This window comes from Octopus sinensis, linkage group LG25, assembly GCF_006345805.1.
Source record: "Octopus sinensis linkage group LG25, ASM634580v1, whole genome shotgun sequence".
Classification (NCBI taxonomy): Eukaryota; Metazoa; Mollusca; class Cephalopoda; order Octopoda; family Octopodidae; genus Octopus; species Octopus sinensis.
In genome coordinates, this window is record NC_043021.1 from 10325293 (window position 1) to 10340292 (window position 15000).

General features: G+C 40.2%; 1 protein-coding gene across 1 annotated transcript in view; it reads right to left on the bottom strand.

Annotated features, from left to right (window-relative positions):
* The window catches only part of LOC115224450 (CUB and peptidase domain-containing protein 2), a 6785-nt gene extending 1138 nt beyond the window's left edge, over positions 1–5647 (bottom strand). The window contains exons 1-5 of the mRNA XM_029795354.2: positions 5492–5647; positions 4528–4687; positions 2989–3116; positions 968–1102; positions 728–873 (exon numbers count right to left, since the gene is read on the bottom strand). Coding sequence (XP_029651214.1) covers positions 728–873; positions 968–1102; positions 2989–3116; positions 4528–4687; positions 5492–5537 — 615 coding nt within the window. The 5' untranslated portion in view covers positions 5538–5647. The remainder of the gene's footprint in view (positions 1–727; positions 874–967; positions 1103–2988; positions 3117–4527; positions 4688–5491) is intronic.
* Positions 5648–15000: the final 9353 nt, after the last annotated feature.

The following is a 15000-nucleotide window of genomic DNA, read 5'->3' on the forward strand; positions in this document are numbered from 1 at the left end:
ATTTGTTGTGTCCCCTTAAGGTAATTGTCTTTATGAATGACACCATTGGACGTTGTACAACAGCATCCAATAGTCCTATTACTACAGTGATACAGTGATGTAAATATATATAAATGTGTGTGTGTGTATTTCAGTTCTGTGCCTACAGCGTCGGTAATCTCGGACCTTCATACCAAAGTTTGTAGAAGTGAATCCAATGTTTTTCTTGGAAAAGATATATCATTGATTTCCCGTTGCTTTCTACCAGTTTATTTACAGTTTACTCAGGTAGTTGGGAGGTCACCAGCTTCTCGAGCTTATCCTTAAGGCCAGGGGACTAGTTCATGTAGCATTAAAACATGTTCACCCGTAGACATGCTCTGATGTCCCGTGATCCTGAGCGATGCATGCCCAGGGGTCAGCCTTCCTCTGAGTCCAGAATATATCTTAGGTACAGGACTATCTTTGCTATTTCACCGATAACTGGTACCCTTGGAAGGTGCTACCACCTTGAACCAGAACGAACTTGAGAGTTGAAATGACCAGAAAATAACTCCGCAGTCGCCAAAACTCTTGTACTTCGGAGCTGGATCCTCCCTACTGGATACAGCCTAATGTTTTACCCAGAGCAGTCGATATATTTCATAAATATTTCCTACATAGGCACGTGACTAAGAACTTATAGGAAGGAAAACAGTTGATTATATCAACCCATGTATTTTTCTGGTATAATATCAATATAACATACCTGGCAAGTAGATGCTCCACCTTGTCTGAAGTCTCCGGCACAAAGAATTCCATCAGCAATTCGCATCCTGGAATCTCTTTTACATACATTATGAGGAATAGCTGGAAGAGCCACTTTGTATAATTCGTTAGGACTGTTTCCATTAACTGAAAATAATGTTGGATTGATGAGCAAAATCTATCAACGGTTATTGAATTGAGATCATTGAAATATTTGATGGCACTTATGGTTGATACTTACATTTGAAATCTCCCCATCCAGCAGCCATACATCTTCGGGTACCAAATGTTTCTCCTTTTCTGGCCAACTGTGCAAATTTGACACATCCACCTTCACGGACTGGACGGTCTAATGTCAAAATGGCGATGTCGTTTTCTTCAATGATAAGATAGAGATATATTATAGACATGTACGCGTACGTGCATTTGTGTACGATCCTAGGAATATGTATGTATGTATGTATGTATGTATGTATGTATGTATGTATGTATGTATGTATGTATGTATGTATGTATGTATGTATGTATGTATGTATGTATACATATGTGTGCTCGCTAAATGAAACTGCGTTGTGTTCAACTCCATGTATATGTATTGGGTTGTCCGGAAAGTTCATGCCGATTTATAGCAGCTTACATTTCGACTTATTTTAGAACATGGTTGAGTCCATAAAATTGGATTTGACTACACCTCCATTTAGAGCACACTTTAAGCTATCTTTTCGTGGAAAGAGGTTTATCTTCCTATAACCTGTGTTAATTTTGTAACCCTTTAAAATGGAAGATAAGAAAGTTCATTTTCGGAACTTAACGCTTTGGGAGCCAGACAAAAATTGCTGAAGCTCGGCTGGAATGTGTTACACCACCCTCCATATTCACCAGTTATTGCTCCTTCGAATTTCCACTTATTCAGGTCTCTGTAGAATAGTCTTAATGGTAAAAATTTCAATTCCTTGGATGACATAAAAAGATACCTTGATGAATTCTCTGCCATGAAACCACCTCAATTCTGGGAAGAATTTTATTTTCAAGCTAAAGGAAAGATGGAGACGCGCTGTGCAACAAAATGGTTCATGTTTGGTTGATTAAAAATGTAATGGCAAGTATTTATTGACCTTTTTCTTTCCTTTAAAAATCAGCATGAACTTTCTGGACAAACCAATATTTTGTACTTGCATACCGGCCTCCCCTCTCCACGCCACCAAGTGTTATCCAAGGGAAAGGCAAAGGGGCCGATACAGCTTGGCACCTGTGACGTTGCAACTCATTTCTACAGCTGAGTGAACTGGAGCAACGTGAAATAAAGTGTTTGGCTCAAGAACACAACACACAGCCCGGTCCGGGATTTGAGCTCACAACCTCACGATCATAAGCTCGACGGTCTAACCACTGAGCCATGCGCCTTCACACAAACACACACACACACAAACACACAAACACACACAACACACACACACACACACACACACACACACACAAACACACACACACACACACACACACACTCACTTATATATATCTGAGATCCCCTTCGGTCATGACTGACCATGGGATTGCACCTAGGAAGTTACCCTCCCAGGCACAAGTCCGTGCAAGGTTGTTTATGGAAGGGTTAGGGTTAGCCACGCGCCTTCACTTGACAGTATATAGCAGTTGATGAAACATTGGCACTTAGTGACTGACAGAGAGGGGTGGTGTGGGACGGGAGAGAAAATATGGGGAAAGATACAAGGCGCAAGAGTGGCTGTGTGGTAAGTAGCTTGCTTACCAACCACATGGTTCCGGGTTCAGTCCCACTGCGTGGCACTTTGGGCAAGTGTCTTCTACTATAGCCTCGGGCCCACCAAAGCCTTGTGAGTGGATTTGGTAGACGGAAACTGAAAGAAGCCCGTCGTATATATTATGTATATATGTGTATGTATATGTTTGTGTGTCTGTGTTTGTTCCCCCAACATCACTTGACAACCGATGCTGGTGTGTTTATATCCCCGAAAATTAGCGGTTCGGCAAAAGAGACCGATAGAATAAATACTAGGCATACAAAGTATAAATCCTGGGGACGATTTGCTCGACTAAAGGCGGTGCTCCAGCATGGCTTCAGTCAAATGACTGAAACAAGTAAAAGGGTAAAAGAGGTGTAGATGTGGCTGTGTGGTAAGAAGCTTGCTTCCCAACCACATAGTTCCGAGTTCAGTCCCACTGCGTGGCATCAAATAAAAGGAAAAGAATAAAAGAAAATCCACAATTATGGGTAATACTTACTAATTAGGTATTTAGTGTGTACATATTCACCATGGTTCACAATTTTGCTTACGCTTCTTGCCTGAGGACCAAGATTCCACTTATGGTTGGAACCAATATTTACTGTGATCTTTCGGACGTTTCCTTCCCTAAAATCAAGCAAAACGAAATTTTTTAACTGATACTAACCGATACAAAATTTGATATTGACAGATGCTAAATGACCAAAGTTCCTTGAAACATGCTGTTATTGATCAAAAATTCTACTGTGCATTACCAAGCACCCTGTGGTGTGAGTTCCATTAATATTGTAAAACTAATGTGTGGGGTCTCTTAACTTTTTGTGTTACGTCTGTGCGTAATTATATCTGCTTCTTAAACTAAGTTGGATTTTGCAGTAGTGATATGAAAGACACAGGGTAAAATAACACGAAGAATTAACGCACATAATGTGTTGAAGAATGATTAGAGTTTTAAACATTTTAACAACTGACCTTAGATGAAAAAGGAAAACTGAAAATTCCAATAGTGAAATACGATTCACAGTAAAACCTAATCAAATTATATGTAATTTTGAATATGATATTGGTTTTAATTTTTGGCACCAAGGCCAACAAGTTCGGAGGAGTGAATGAGTCAATTACATCAGTACTTAATTTATCGACCGCCGAAAAGATGAAAGGCAAAGTAGATCCTTACGGAATTTGAACTCAGAAGGTAGCGACAGACGAAATACTGCTAAGCATTTTGCCCGGCGTGCTAACAATTCTTATTTCTTTACTGCCCACAAGGGGATACACACAGAGGGGACAAACAAGGACAGACAAACGGATTAAGTCGATTATATCGACCTCAGTGCGTAACTGGTACTTATTTAATCGACCCCGAAAGGATAAAAGGCAAATTGACCTTGGCGGAATTTGAACTCATATTTAGCGGCTGACGAAATACCTATTTCTTTACTACCCACAAGGGGCTAAACACAGAGGGGACAAACAAGGACAGGCAAACGGATTAAATCGATTATATCGGCCTCAGTGCGTAACTGATACTTATTTAATCGACTCCGAAAGGATGAAAGGCAAAGTCGACCTCGGCGGAATTTGAACTCAGAACGTAGCGACAAACGAAATACCGCTAAGCATTTCGCCCGGCGTGCTAACGATTCTTATTTCTTTATTGCCCACAGGGGGCTAAACATGGAGGGGACAAACAAGGACAGGCAAACGGATTAAATCGATTATATCGACCTCAGTGCGTAACTGGTACTTATTTAATCGACCCCGAAAGGATAAAAGGCAAAGTTGACCTCGGCGGAATTTGAACTTAGAACGTAGCGACAGACGAAGCATTTCGTCTGGCGTGCTAACGTTTCTGCCAGCTCGCCGCCGTAATGTTGAATGTGGGTGGATTTGGAGACAGAAACTGTGGCTGTATTTACCTCGATAAGTTACTATCAACCTTTATATTGTACAAACTAAAGAAAGAAACTATATTCGTGATGGCCAAATGATGAAATATTAAGGAATGGAAACGTCAATATATACGATATATACTTACAAGCAATGAGCTGCTGTCACTACGTGTGTAGCATCAATCAAAGTACCTCCACACATACCAACTGTATTATCGGAAGGTGTGTTGTAAACTTGGAGATGGACAATCGATGGAAATTCGCAGTTTCGTGCTGGAGACCCATCGACAATTTGGGTCTCAGGTGCTGAAAGAAAACCACAAAAAGAACCATTTTATATACATTTAGATAAATCGTTCTTCGATGTCAGCGATATGTATAATTTTTATACGTAGAACTGGATCTACAGTGATCCCTCGTTTATCGCTGTAGATTGGTTCCGAGACCGGCCGCGATAACTGAATTTCCGCGAAGTAAAGACACCATATTTACAGTATTTACTTAACGTGTATTTGGACTTTTAGAATCTTCCCTGTACTGTTAACAACCCACCCATTACAGTAGTCTATTAATAACAAGGACAACTGCTAAGCAATAACACTTTAGATTTAAAAAAAATAAAGATTGTTACTGTTACACTGGCCAGATTACAAAATAGAAAGCTGTGATTCGTCGTCTCTCTCCATTGCATCAATCACAGCCCGTCTTAAGTTCAAATACCCTTGTATATGCTTTTTTTGCTATTTTACGCTTGTTTTGTTGTTCCTAGACTAGGAAATAATATTTATTATTAATATGTTAATGGATTTAATGAAAAATTTTTGGCGTTCATATGTATATATTTTTTTAATCCGCGAAGTCGTGAATCCGCGAAGTCGTGAATCCGCGAAGTCGTGAATCCGCGAAGTCGTGAATCCGCGATACTTGAACCGCGAAATACAGGGATCACTGTATTTCCATCAAACATAATATTCAAGTTTATCTAAATCGTAGTAAAAAATATCTTCTAGCTATTTTCTCTAATTTCAATCAAAATATGTACTAAATTAGGTAAAGGAATAAAGATTTTGTATGTGTGTGTGTGTGTGTGTGTCAGAAGACGTTACTTACCAGCAAAAACTGAAGCAACAGTTAGAAGAAAACAGAAGGCCAACATGGTGATCTTAGATGGTTCTGGATTGAACTGATCTCATCGTTTTGAGCAGTGCTTTTATAGAGAAGCGTCATTAGTGAAATACCTTTGGTAGAAGAACAGCTGAACTTGTCTATGAATATTCTAATAATATGACAAAAGAACAGAGTATATTTCATTGTAAAGTAAGTGATGTCATTCATAAACGATTTGTAAGGAATATAATTTTGCATTACACCAGTTATGTGTTGTTTACTAATTCCTATTGAACGGAAAGTGCAATCTTTTGAGAGGTTTTTCATTAATGAAACTTTCGTTTGGTATTTTTTCCTAAGAAATTCTATGCTAAAAACGATTGTTAATTGTTTGACCCCGTATCATTTTGTTATGTATTTAACTCAACGGATGGGAAAATGTTCACGTGTTAGCTTGAGTCGTGATAATTTTTCGGTTCCACCTGTCACATTCAGACTAAATTAGATCGTTCTTTTTATTTTCTTAAACGAGGCTTTGGATCAACAATGTAGTTTAGAGTTGTACAAAACTGAAAGTGATTTGCGTCGGAAATAACATGAGCAAACCCCCATAATTTCATGAAGCCATTAATCGGATATACCGGTATAATTAGTAGCATAAATGGGAACTGGGTGTTTGGTGCAGTAGAAAGGAATACAGGAAAATGCTGCCGGATTGAGATCCTCAACCGAACGACCATAACACATTGACCCATTGTAACGCGGTTTGCATTAGACAAAACACATTGCTAAAATTGCCAAGAGCTGAATACTCGTCATTCATTGGTTGAAATTACCGAAATATGACAACTTTAACGTGAAATAACTTCCTAAATATAAGCTTTTCTTAAAAACGCTAAGAGTAAAAGATGTTTTATATGACACATTCTACCAGTGTCCGAAGTTTGAAAGTGTTTAGTTACAAAAAATTATTTTTTAAATCTGTCGGTCAAAAGGTAAAGATCCCTGAGTTCCAGTACTGATGTGATAAATGGAACAACACCTTGGGCGCTGTGAGGTTTCCCAAGAGAACTATTTTGAAGGAAACAGGGTTTATTTCTTGTTTAATTATAAATAAAAGTGCTTACTGAAAAAGTCCCCATTATTTTATTTACAGACTTCGTAGACTGGTAAAACATCAGTTTTCCGGACGCTACTCTTTTGCTTGTTTCAGTCATTTGACTGCGGCCATGCTGGAGCACCGCCTTTAGTCGAGCAAATCGACCCCAGGATTTATTCTTTGTAAGCCTAGTACTTTTTCTATCAGTCTATTTTGCTGAACCGCTAAGTTACGGGGACGTAAACAAACCAGCATCGGTTGTCAAGCGATGTTGGGGGGGACGAACACAGACACACAAACACACGCACACACACACACACGCACGCACACACACACACACACACACACACACACACATATATACGACGGGCTTCTTTCAGTTTCCGTCTACCAACTCCACTCACAAAGCTTTGGTCGGCCGAGGCTATAGTAGGAGACACTTGCCCAAGGTGCCATGCAGTGGGACTGAACCCGGAACCATGTGGTTGGTAAGCAAGCTACTTACCTATTTCTTTATTACCCACAAGGGGCTAAACACAGAGGGGACAAACAAGGACAGACATAGGTACTAAGTCGATTACATCGACCCCAGTGCGTAACTGGTACTTAATTTATCGACCCCGAAAGGATGAAAGGCAAAGTCGACCTCGGTGGAATTTGAACTCGGCGGAATGTGGTTGGTAAGCAAGCTACTTACCACACAGCCACTCCTGTGCCTGGAAACTTTTGTAATCCGTATTAATGTACAGACAGGAAGTTCAAATCTCGTGGCCGCCAGACAAGTTTACTGGGGCCTTCTTCAATATCTTTAATTTTGTTTTTTAATCTTTGACTCGTTTCAGTCTTTAGACTGCGGCCATGCTGGGGCACCACCTTAAAGAGATTTTAGTCGAATGAATCGACCCCGGTTCTTTCTTTAAGTCGGGTACTTATTCTATTGGTCTCCCTTTTGCCGAACCGCTAATTCACGGGGACGTAAACATACCAAAACCGATCGTCGAGCGGTGGGACGCAGGTAGGGGAGAAACCGGCATGAACACACACATAACGTGTGTGTACGTGTGTGTGTGTGTGTGTGTGTGTGTGTGTGTGTGGTGTGTGTGTGTATGTGTGCGTGTAGAAGACGGATGGCTCAGTGGTTAGAGCGTAGGGTTCACAATCTTGGGGTAACGAGTTCGATTCCCGGACTGGGCTGTGTGCTGTGTTCTTGAGCAAGACACTTTATTTCATTTTGCTCCAGTTCACTCTGCTGTAGAAATGAGTTGCAGCATCACTGGTGCCAAGGTGTGTCGGCCCCTTTGCCTTTCCCTTGGATAACATTAGTGATGTGGAGAGGCGTAGTTGGTATGCATGGGTGACTGCTGGTCTTCCATAAACCTTTACCCTTTGTGTCAGTGAGGACGGGTTATCTCCCCTAGACCAGCTATTTGTGGGCTGGAAGAGAGTGGAACAAGGGATTTAGCCACAAAGAGGGATGGGGGTGTACTGTAATTTACATCTACCCTAAATCCTCGAGTATAATCTGCATTTTCCCCAAAAAATTTAAAGGTCAAAATCCCTAGTGCGTACTATATACGAGGTTAAAAATGAAAAGATATTTCCTAAGCAATGTCCGAGTCTCTATTTGCTGTCCGGCAATGTTTATTCAGACACATTTTGTGATGTCGGGCGCGAAAATACCTTAAGCTAAGCCTGAAAGCAATGAAGTCATAAAAGAATCATCCATAACTTGCAATAAGCAACGTTTATTAAATGTTATTACTGTTATTTCTTTATTTTCTGCAAACAAAATGCACAAAAAAGCTACACGTTTGCATTATGTTATATATATACAATAATAATAATAAAGGACGTTACCGTATACATTTTTACAAACCAGGGACATTATATAGTCCTCCTTGACTGAAGTTAGAGAAGGGGTGCATATTATACACAAGGTTTAGGTTTTTCAGAGGTACAGCCCCCTAAAAATCCCTTGCGTATTATACTGAAGGGCGGACTATACTCGAGGATTTACGGTAAATGAAAAATTTTCAGAATTCGATAAATTATTATATTTTTGATATTTTTGCATATTTCAAGGCGTTTGTGGAGGCAAAAGATGAAGTCGCGGAAAGAAACAGATTGAAGTCGTATTTTAGGATAATTTCAGCACAGTCAATTAAAAGCAAATTGAAGTAGATGTAATGGAACCTGTATTTTATTGCTAATAAATAAGAAGTGTTTTTTCTCTCCACTTTTTTCTATTTTTCATTGCGTTTGTGGAGACAGAAGATATTGTTGCATAGTTCTAAGATTTTAAACCAGTTATTTTGATGTCCATTCACAACATTCGACACTACCCCTATCACAAAAGCGAAAATCACAAGAAAATGCTCCACTCTAATATATATCATCATCGTTTAACGTCCGCTTTCCAAGCTAGCATGGGTTGGACGATTTGACTGCAGACTCGTGAACCAGATGGCTACACTAGACTCCAATCTGATCTGGCTGAGTTTCTACAGCTGGATGTCCTTCCTAATGTCAACTACTCTGGGGGTGTAGTGGGTGCTTTTACGTGCCACTGGCACGGAGGCCAGCTAGGCGGTACTGGCAATGACCTCGCTCGAATCTTTTTACACAAGCCACTGGCACAGGTGCCAGTAAGGCGACGCTGGTAACGATCACGTTCGAATGGTGCATACATACATATATAAATATATATATATATATATATATATATATACAAAATAAGAAAATGGAGAAATACATCTAAATATCATCATCATCATCATCATCATCATTTAGCGTCCGTTTGCCATGCTAGCATGGGTTGAACGGTTTAACTGGGGTCTGTGAAGCCGGAAGGCTTCATCAGGCCCAGTCAGATTTGGCAGTGTTTCTACGGCTTGATGCCCTTCCTAACGCCAACCACTCCGTGAGTGTAGTGGGTGCTTTTTACGTGCCACCTGCACAGGTGCTAGACAGAGCTGGCAAACGGCCACGAACGGATGGTGTTTTTACGTGCCACGCGAGGCTGGCAATGGACATGAACGGATGGTGTTTCTACGTGCTACCAGCACGGGGGCCAGGTGAGGCTGGCAACGGACACGAACGGATGGTGCTTTTACGTGCTACCAGCACGGGGGCCAGGCGAAGCTGGCAACGGACATGAGCGGATGGTGCTTTTACGTGCCAACGGCACGGGGGCCAGGCGAGGCTGGCAACGGACAAACGATCGGATGGTTCGCTTAACCACAGCTGCAATTTCCACTGATGTTGATTTGGTTTGATTTTGACTGTTCTCACTGGTCTTGCCGGGTCTTCTCACGCACAGCATACTTCCATAGGTCTCGGTCTCTAGTCATTTCCTTGGTGAGACCTAAAGTTTGAAGGTCGTGCTTCACCACCTCGTCCCAGGTTTTCCTGGGTCTACCTCTTCCACAGGTTCCCTCAACTGCTAGAGTGTGGCACTTTTGCACACAACTATCTTCACCCATTCTCGTCACATGCCCATACCAGCGCAGACGTCTCTCTTGCACACCACAACTGATGCTTCTTAGGTCCAACTTTTCTCTCAAGGTACTTACACTCTGTCGATTATGAACACTGACATTACACATCCATCGGAGCATACTGGCTTCATTTCTTGCGAGCTTACACATATCCTCAGCAGTCACAGCCCATGTTTCACTACCATGTAGCATGGCTGTACGTACACATGCATCATACAGTCTGCCTTTTACTCTGAGCGAGAGGCCTTTTGTCACCAGCAGGGGTAAGAGCTCTCTAAACTTAGCCCAGGCTATTCTTACTCTAGCAGTTACACTTTCAGCACACCTACCACCGCTACTGACTTGGTCACCTAGGTAGCGGAAGCTATCAACTACTTCTAGTTTTTCTCCCTGGAATGTGGTAGACGTTGGTCTCTGCACATTTTCAGTGTTTATTGCTCCTGAGCATCTGCCACAGACAAAAACTATTTTCCTAGTTAGCCTTCCTTTGACATTGCTACACCTCTTATGTGTCCATAGCTTGCACTTGGTGCACCTTATATATATATATATATATATATATAAAATGAGATAGGGGTTGTAAATTCAACCTCCATGGGATAACATATATCCAATATACTGCTAGAGAAGTACCCAACAAAGCTAATACATAAATGTTAAGAATTGCGATGCAATTAATTCATTTACTGTATTATGTGGGCAAAGGTAAAATTATTTTTACCATAAATTAATAATACAAAATAAGAAAATGGAGAAATATATCTAAATCATTCATCAACTATCAGATAATACCGAATCATATACTTTATTAAAACACTACACAAGAGCATTAAGATATAACTAAATAAATATAACAAGATATAAAAATACATAAGTATTATTAGTAATGATGTTGTTAGTAGTAAGAATATTGATATTGATAACATTATTGTTATTGATAACGGTATTGGTATTAGCATTATTGACTTTTTGTAAAGTAACACAAATTAATATAATGAACTGTTTACTATATATGTCTGCATTAAGTATGAATATATCTGTTGTAATTTCTTAATATTAGTTGAGGAACTGTAACATTCAATATAGAACATTATTATGTTTATTGATATATATTGATTTATATTATTTATATTATTATGTATATGTATATGTGTATATATATAAGGATATGAGTATATATGCACTCATATATATATTTATCATGGCCGTAGCCAGTACCGCATCGACTGGCCTCCGTGCTGTGGGCACGTAACAAACACCATCCGATCGTGGCCGTTCACCAGCCTCGTCTGGCACCTGTGTCGGTGGCACATAAAAAACACCATCCGAGCATGGCCGTTCGCCAGCCTCGTCTGGTACCTGTGTCGGTGGCACATAGAAAACACCATCCGAGCGTGGCCGTTCGCCAGCCTCGTCTGGCACCTGTGTCGGTGGCACATAAAATCACCAACTACACTCTCGGAGTGGTTGTCGTTAGGAAGGGCATCCAGCTGTAGAAACACTGCCAGATCTGACTGGCCTGGTGCAGCCTTCGGGCTCCCCAGACCCCAGTTGAACCGTCCAACCCATGCTAGCATGGAAAGCAGACGTTAAACGATGATGATGATGATGATGATGTAAATGATTTTTGGGTATGTACTCATACTTACATTAGAATCTCCGAAGAGGCCATAAGATATTTTTGTTAATGTCTCATTTATACCTGCAATATATGGCTAATATAGGTTAAATGAGACATACCTATCTGCATGGCCGAAACAGCTGTCAGTTATAATGTATATGTATTTTTATATCTTGTTATATTTATTTAGTTATATCTCATTATATTGATTGTAATTATTGTACTGTATTAATGTCTAATCTTAATGCTCTTGTGTAGTGTTTTAATAAAGTATATGATTCGGTATTATCTGATAGTTGATGAATGATTTAGATATATTTCTCCATTTTCTTATTTTGTATATTTATATATATATATATATATATATATATATATAGATATGAGCTTCCTTCAGTTTCTGTCTCCAAATCCACTCACAAGGCTTTGGTCAGCTTGAGACTATAGCAGAAGACACTTGCCCAAGGTGTCAGGATGTAGGACTGAACCCAGAACCATGTGGTTGGGAAACAAGCTTGTTACCACACAGCCATAATCATTTAAACTAATGTACAGGTACCTGTATTTCGTTTATTTATTTAATTAAATTTAGTATTAGTGATTTGTTAACAATGCTTGTTTCAAGCAGTAAATGCTGCAAATTTGTTTCGTATTTCTTTATTGCCCACCAGGGGCCAAACACAGAGGGGACAAACAAGGACAGACAAACAGATTAAGTCGATTACATCAACCCCAGTGCATAACTTGTACTTAATTTATCGACCCCAAAAGGATGAAAGGCAAAGTCGACCTCGTTGGAATTTGAACTCAGAACGTAATGGTAGATGAAATACTGCTAAACATTTCACTCTGCATGCTAACGTTTCTGCCCTTCCTAATGCCAACCACTCTGGATAACAAATCAAGATGTGGAGTCCTTCAGTCAGTCTGGTGCCCTCTTTTATACCATTTAGCAACTCCAGGATAGGTGGAACTCACCAGCCCTCTGAAACAATTCACTTAAGAGAAAAAGCCACCCCAATGTAAAACCTACAGCCTGCTGGTCACTGCAGTCATCACAGCCCATTGAGTCACTGTAGTCAGACATGGAAGTCTAAAGAGTAGGATCAGATTAAGCAGACTGGCACCGCTTTTAAAACTACTAAATGCAGGCAAGAAGAAAAGTCCTGCAGCACAATGGAGCAATTTACATAACCACTTAAAAACAAGCCATTCTTTCCCATGAATACATATATGTATATATACATATATGTATATATAACTGTTCGTCAGTGTTAGATGAGGAATTCCTTGGATGGTCTGGTCTTATCCGGTTTGTTGTGTTGTTATTGCAATATTCTGTGGCTGTTTTGGATTGTAGTAGATAACTGTGGTGGTTAATCTATTATATTATCGTCGTGTAAGTTGAATGAAAGGAAAAACTTGCTAGTTTGTCAGTAAGTATTGAGCAAAGTGTTGAGGGTAGTTTTACAAGGAAGTGTTAATAGTGAAACATCTTTGCTGGAAGAACAGTTGAACTTATTCATCAATATTCAACTAAAGTACATTTAATTTTATAAAAGTTTCATTGTAATGGCAGGTATGATATCTGTACTATAAGTTTAATCAATATAATTTTACATTATACCAATAATGTGTTTTTTTTTATTCCTATTGACTTAACAGTGCAATCTTTTAAGTGCTTGACACAGTTTTGTATTGAGGAAACTTCTGAGCTGCACTTTTCTAAGAATTCCATGTTAATAGCAAGTGTTTATTGTTTGACCCTGTATCATTTTGTTGTGTATCAAACACAAAAGATGGGAAAATATTCACATGCTAGCTTGAGTTGTAGTCTTTTCCATCTGTCATTTTCTGACTCCCTGTTACTCTTTTACTTGTCTCAGTCATTTGACTGTGGCCATGCTGGAGTACCACCTTTAGTCGAGTAAATCAACCCCAGGACTTATTCTTTGTAAACCTAGTACATATTCTATTTGTCTCTTTTGCCAAACCGCTAAGTTACACGGACGGTTGTCAAGCGATGTTGGAGGGACAAACACAGACACACACATATATATATACACATATATATGACAGGCTTCTTTCAGTTTCCATCTACCAAATCCACTCACAAGGCTTTGGTCAGCCTGAGGCTATAGTAGAAGACACTTGTCCAAGGTACCATGCAGTGGGACTGAACCTGGAGCCATGTGGTTCATAAGCAAGCTACTCCTATGCCTATATGTAAAGAAAACGTTGTTGTAGGAATGTACGCAGCACGTGTACTACAGCAATACTATGCGTAACTTAAATACCGAGATTGAAAGGCAGGGGCAAATTGTGCCTACTTAATCTACAAAAAAATAAAATATTTTGTATTTTCATCATCATCATGATCATGATCATGATCATCATCATTTAGCGTCCGCTTTCCATGCTAGCATGGGTTGGACGGTTCAACTGGGGTCTGGGAAGCCAGAAGGCTGCATCAGGCCCAGTCTGATCTGGCAGTGTTTCTATGGCTGGATGCCCTTCCTAACGCCAACCACTCCGTGAGTGTAGTGGGTGCTTTTTACGTGCCACCCGTACAGATGCCAGACGGGGCTGGCAAACGGCCACAGTCGGATGGTGCTTTTTACATGCCACCGGCATGGGGGCCAAGCGAGGCTGGCAACGGCCATGATCGGATGGTGCTTTTTACGTGCCACCGGCATTAATTAGAGTAACCTTCATAATTTTATTGAATTTGGTGCATATTTTGCCATAAAAGGAAAATGTTACTATAGATTTATTTTCTTCAAGGTAGGCCCTGCCTACCTTGCCTACCTAGGCAGCATGTCCCTGATTCAAATGTACAAGAAACGAAAAACATGTGATATGTGTGTGTGTAAATGTGGTTTAGTGGTTAGAGCATTTGGCTTGTGATCATAGAGTTGTGAGTTCGATTCCCAGCAGCACATCGTGTCCTTGAGCAAGACACTTTATTTCACGTTGCTCCAGTCCACTTAGCTAGCAAAAAATGAGTAGTTACTGCATTTCAAGGTGCCAGCCTTGTCATACTCTGAGTATTTCGTCTGTCTTTACATTCTGAGTTAAAATTCCGCCGAATTTCTTGCTTAATTCTCGAATGGCCGTGTGGTAAGTAGCTTGTTTACCAACCACATGATTCCGGGTTCAGTCCCACTGCGTGGCACCTTGGGCAAGTGTCTTTTATTATAGCCTCGGGCCGACCAAAGCCTTGTGAGTGGATTTGGTAGACGGAAACTGAAAGAAGCCCGTCGTATATATGTATATATATATATATATGCGCGTGTGT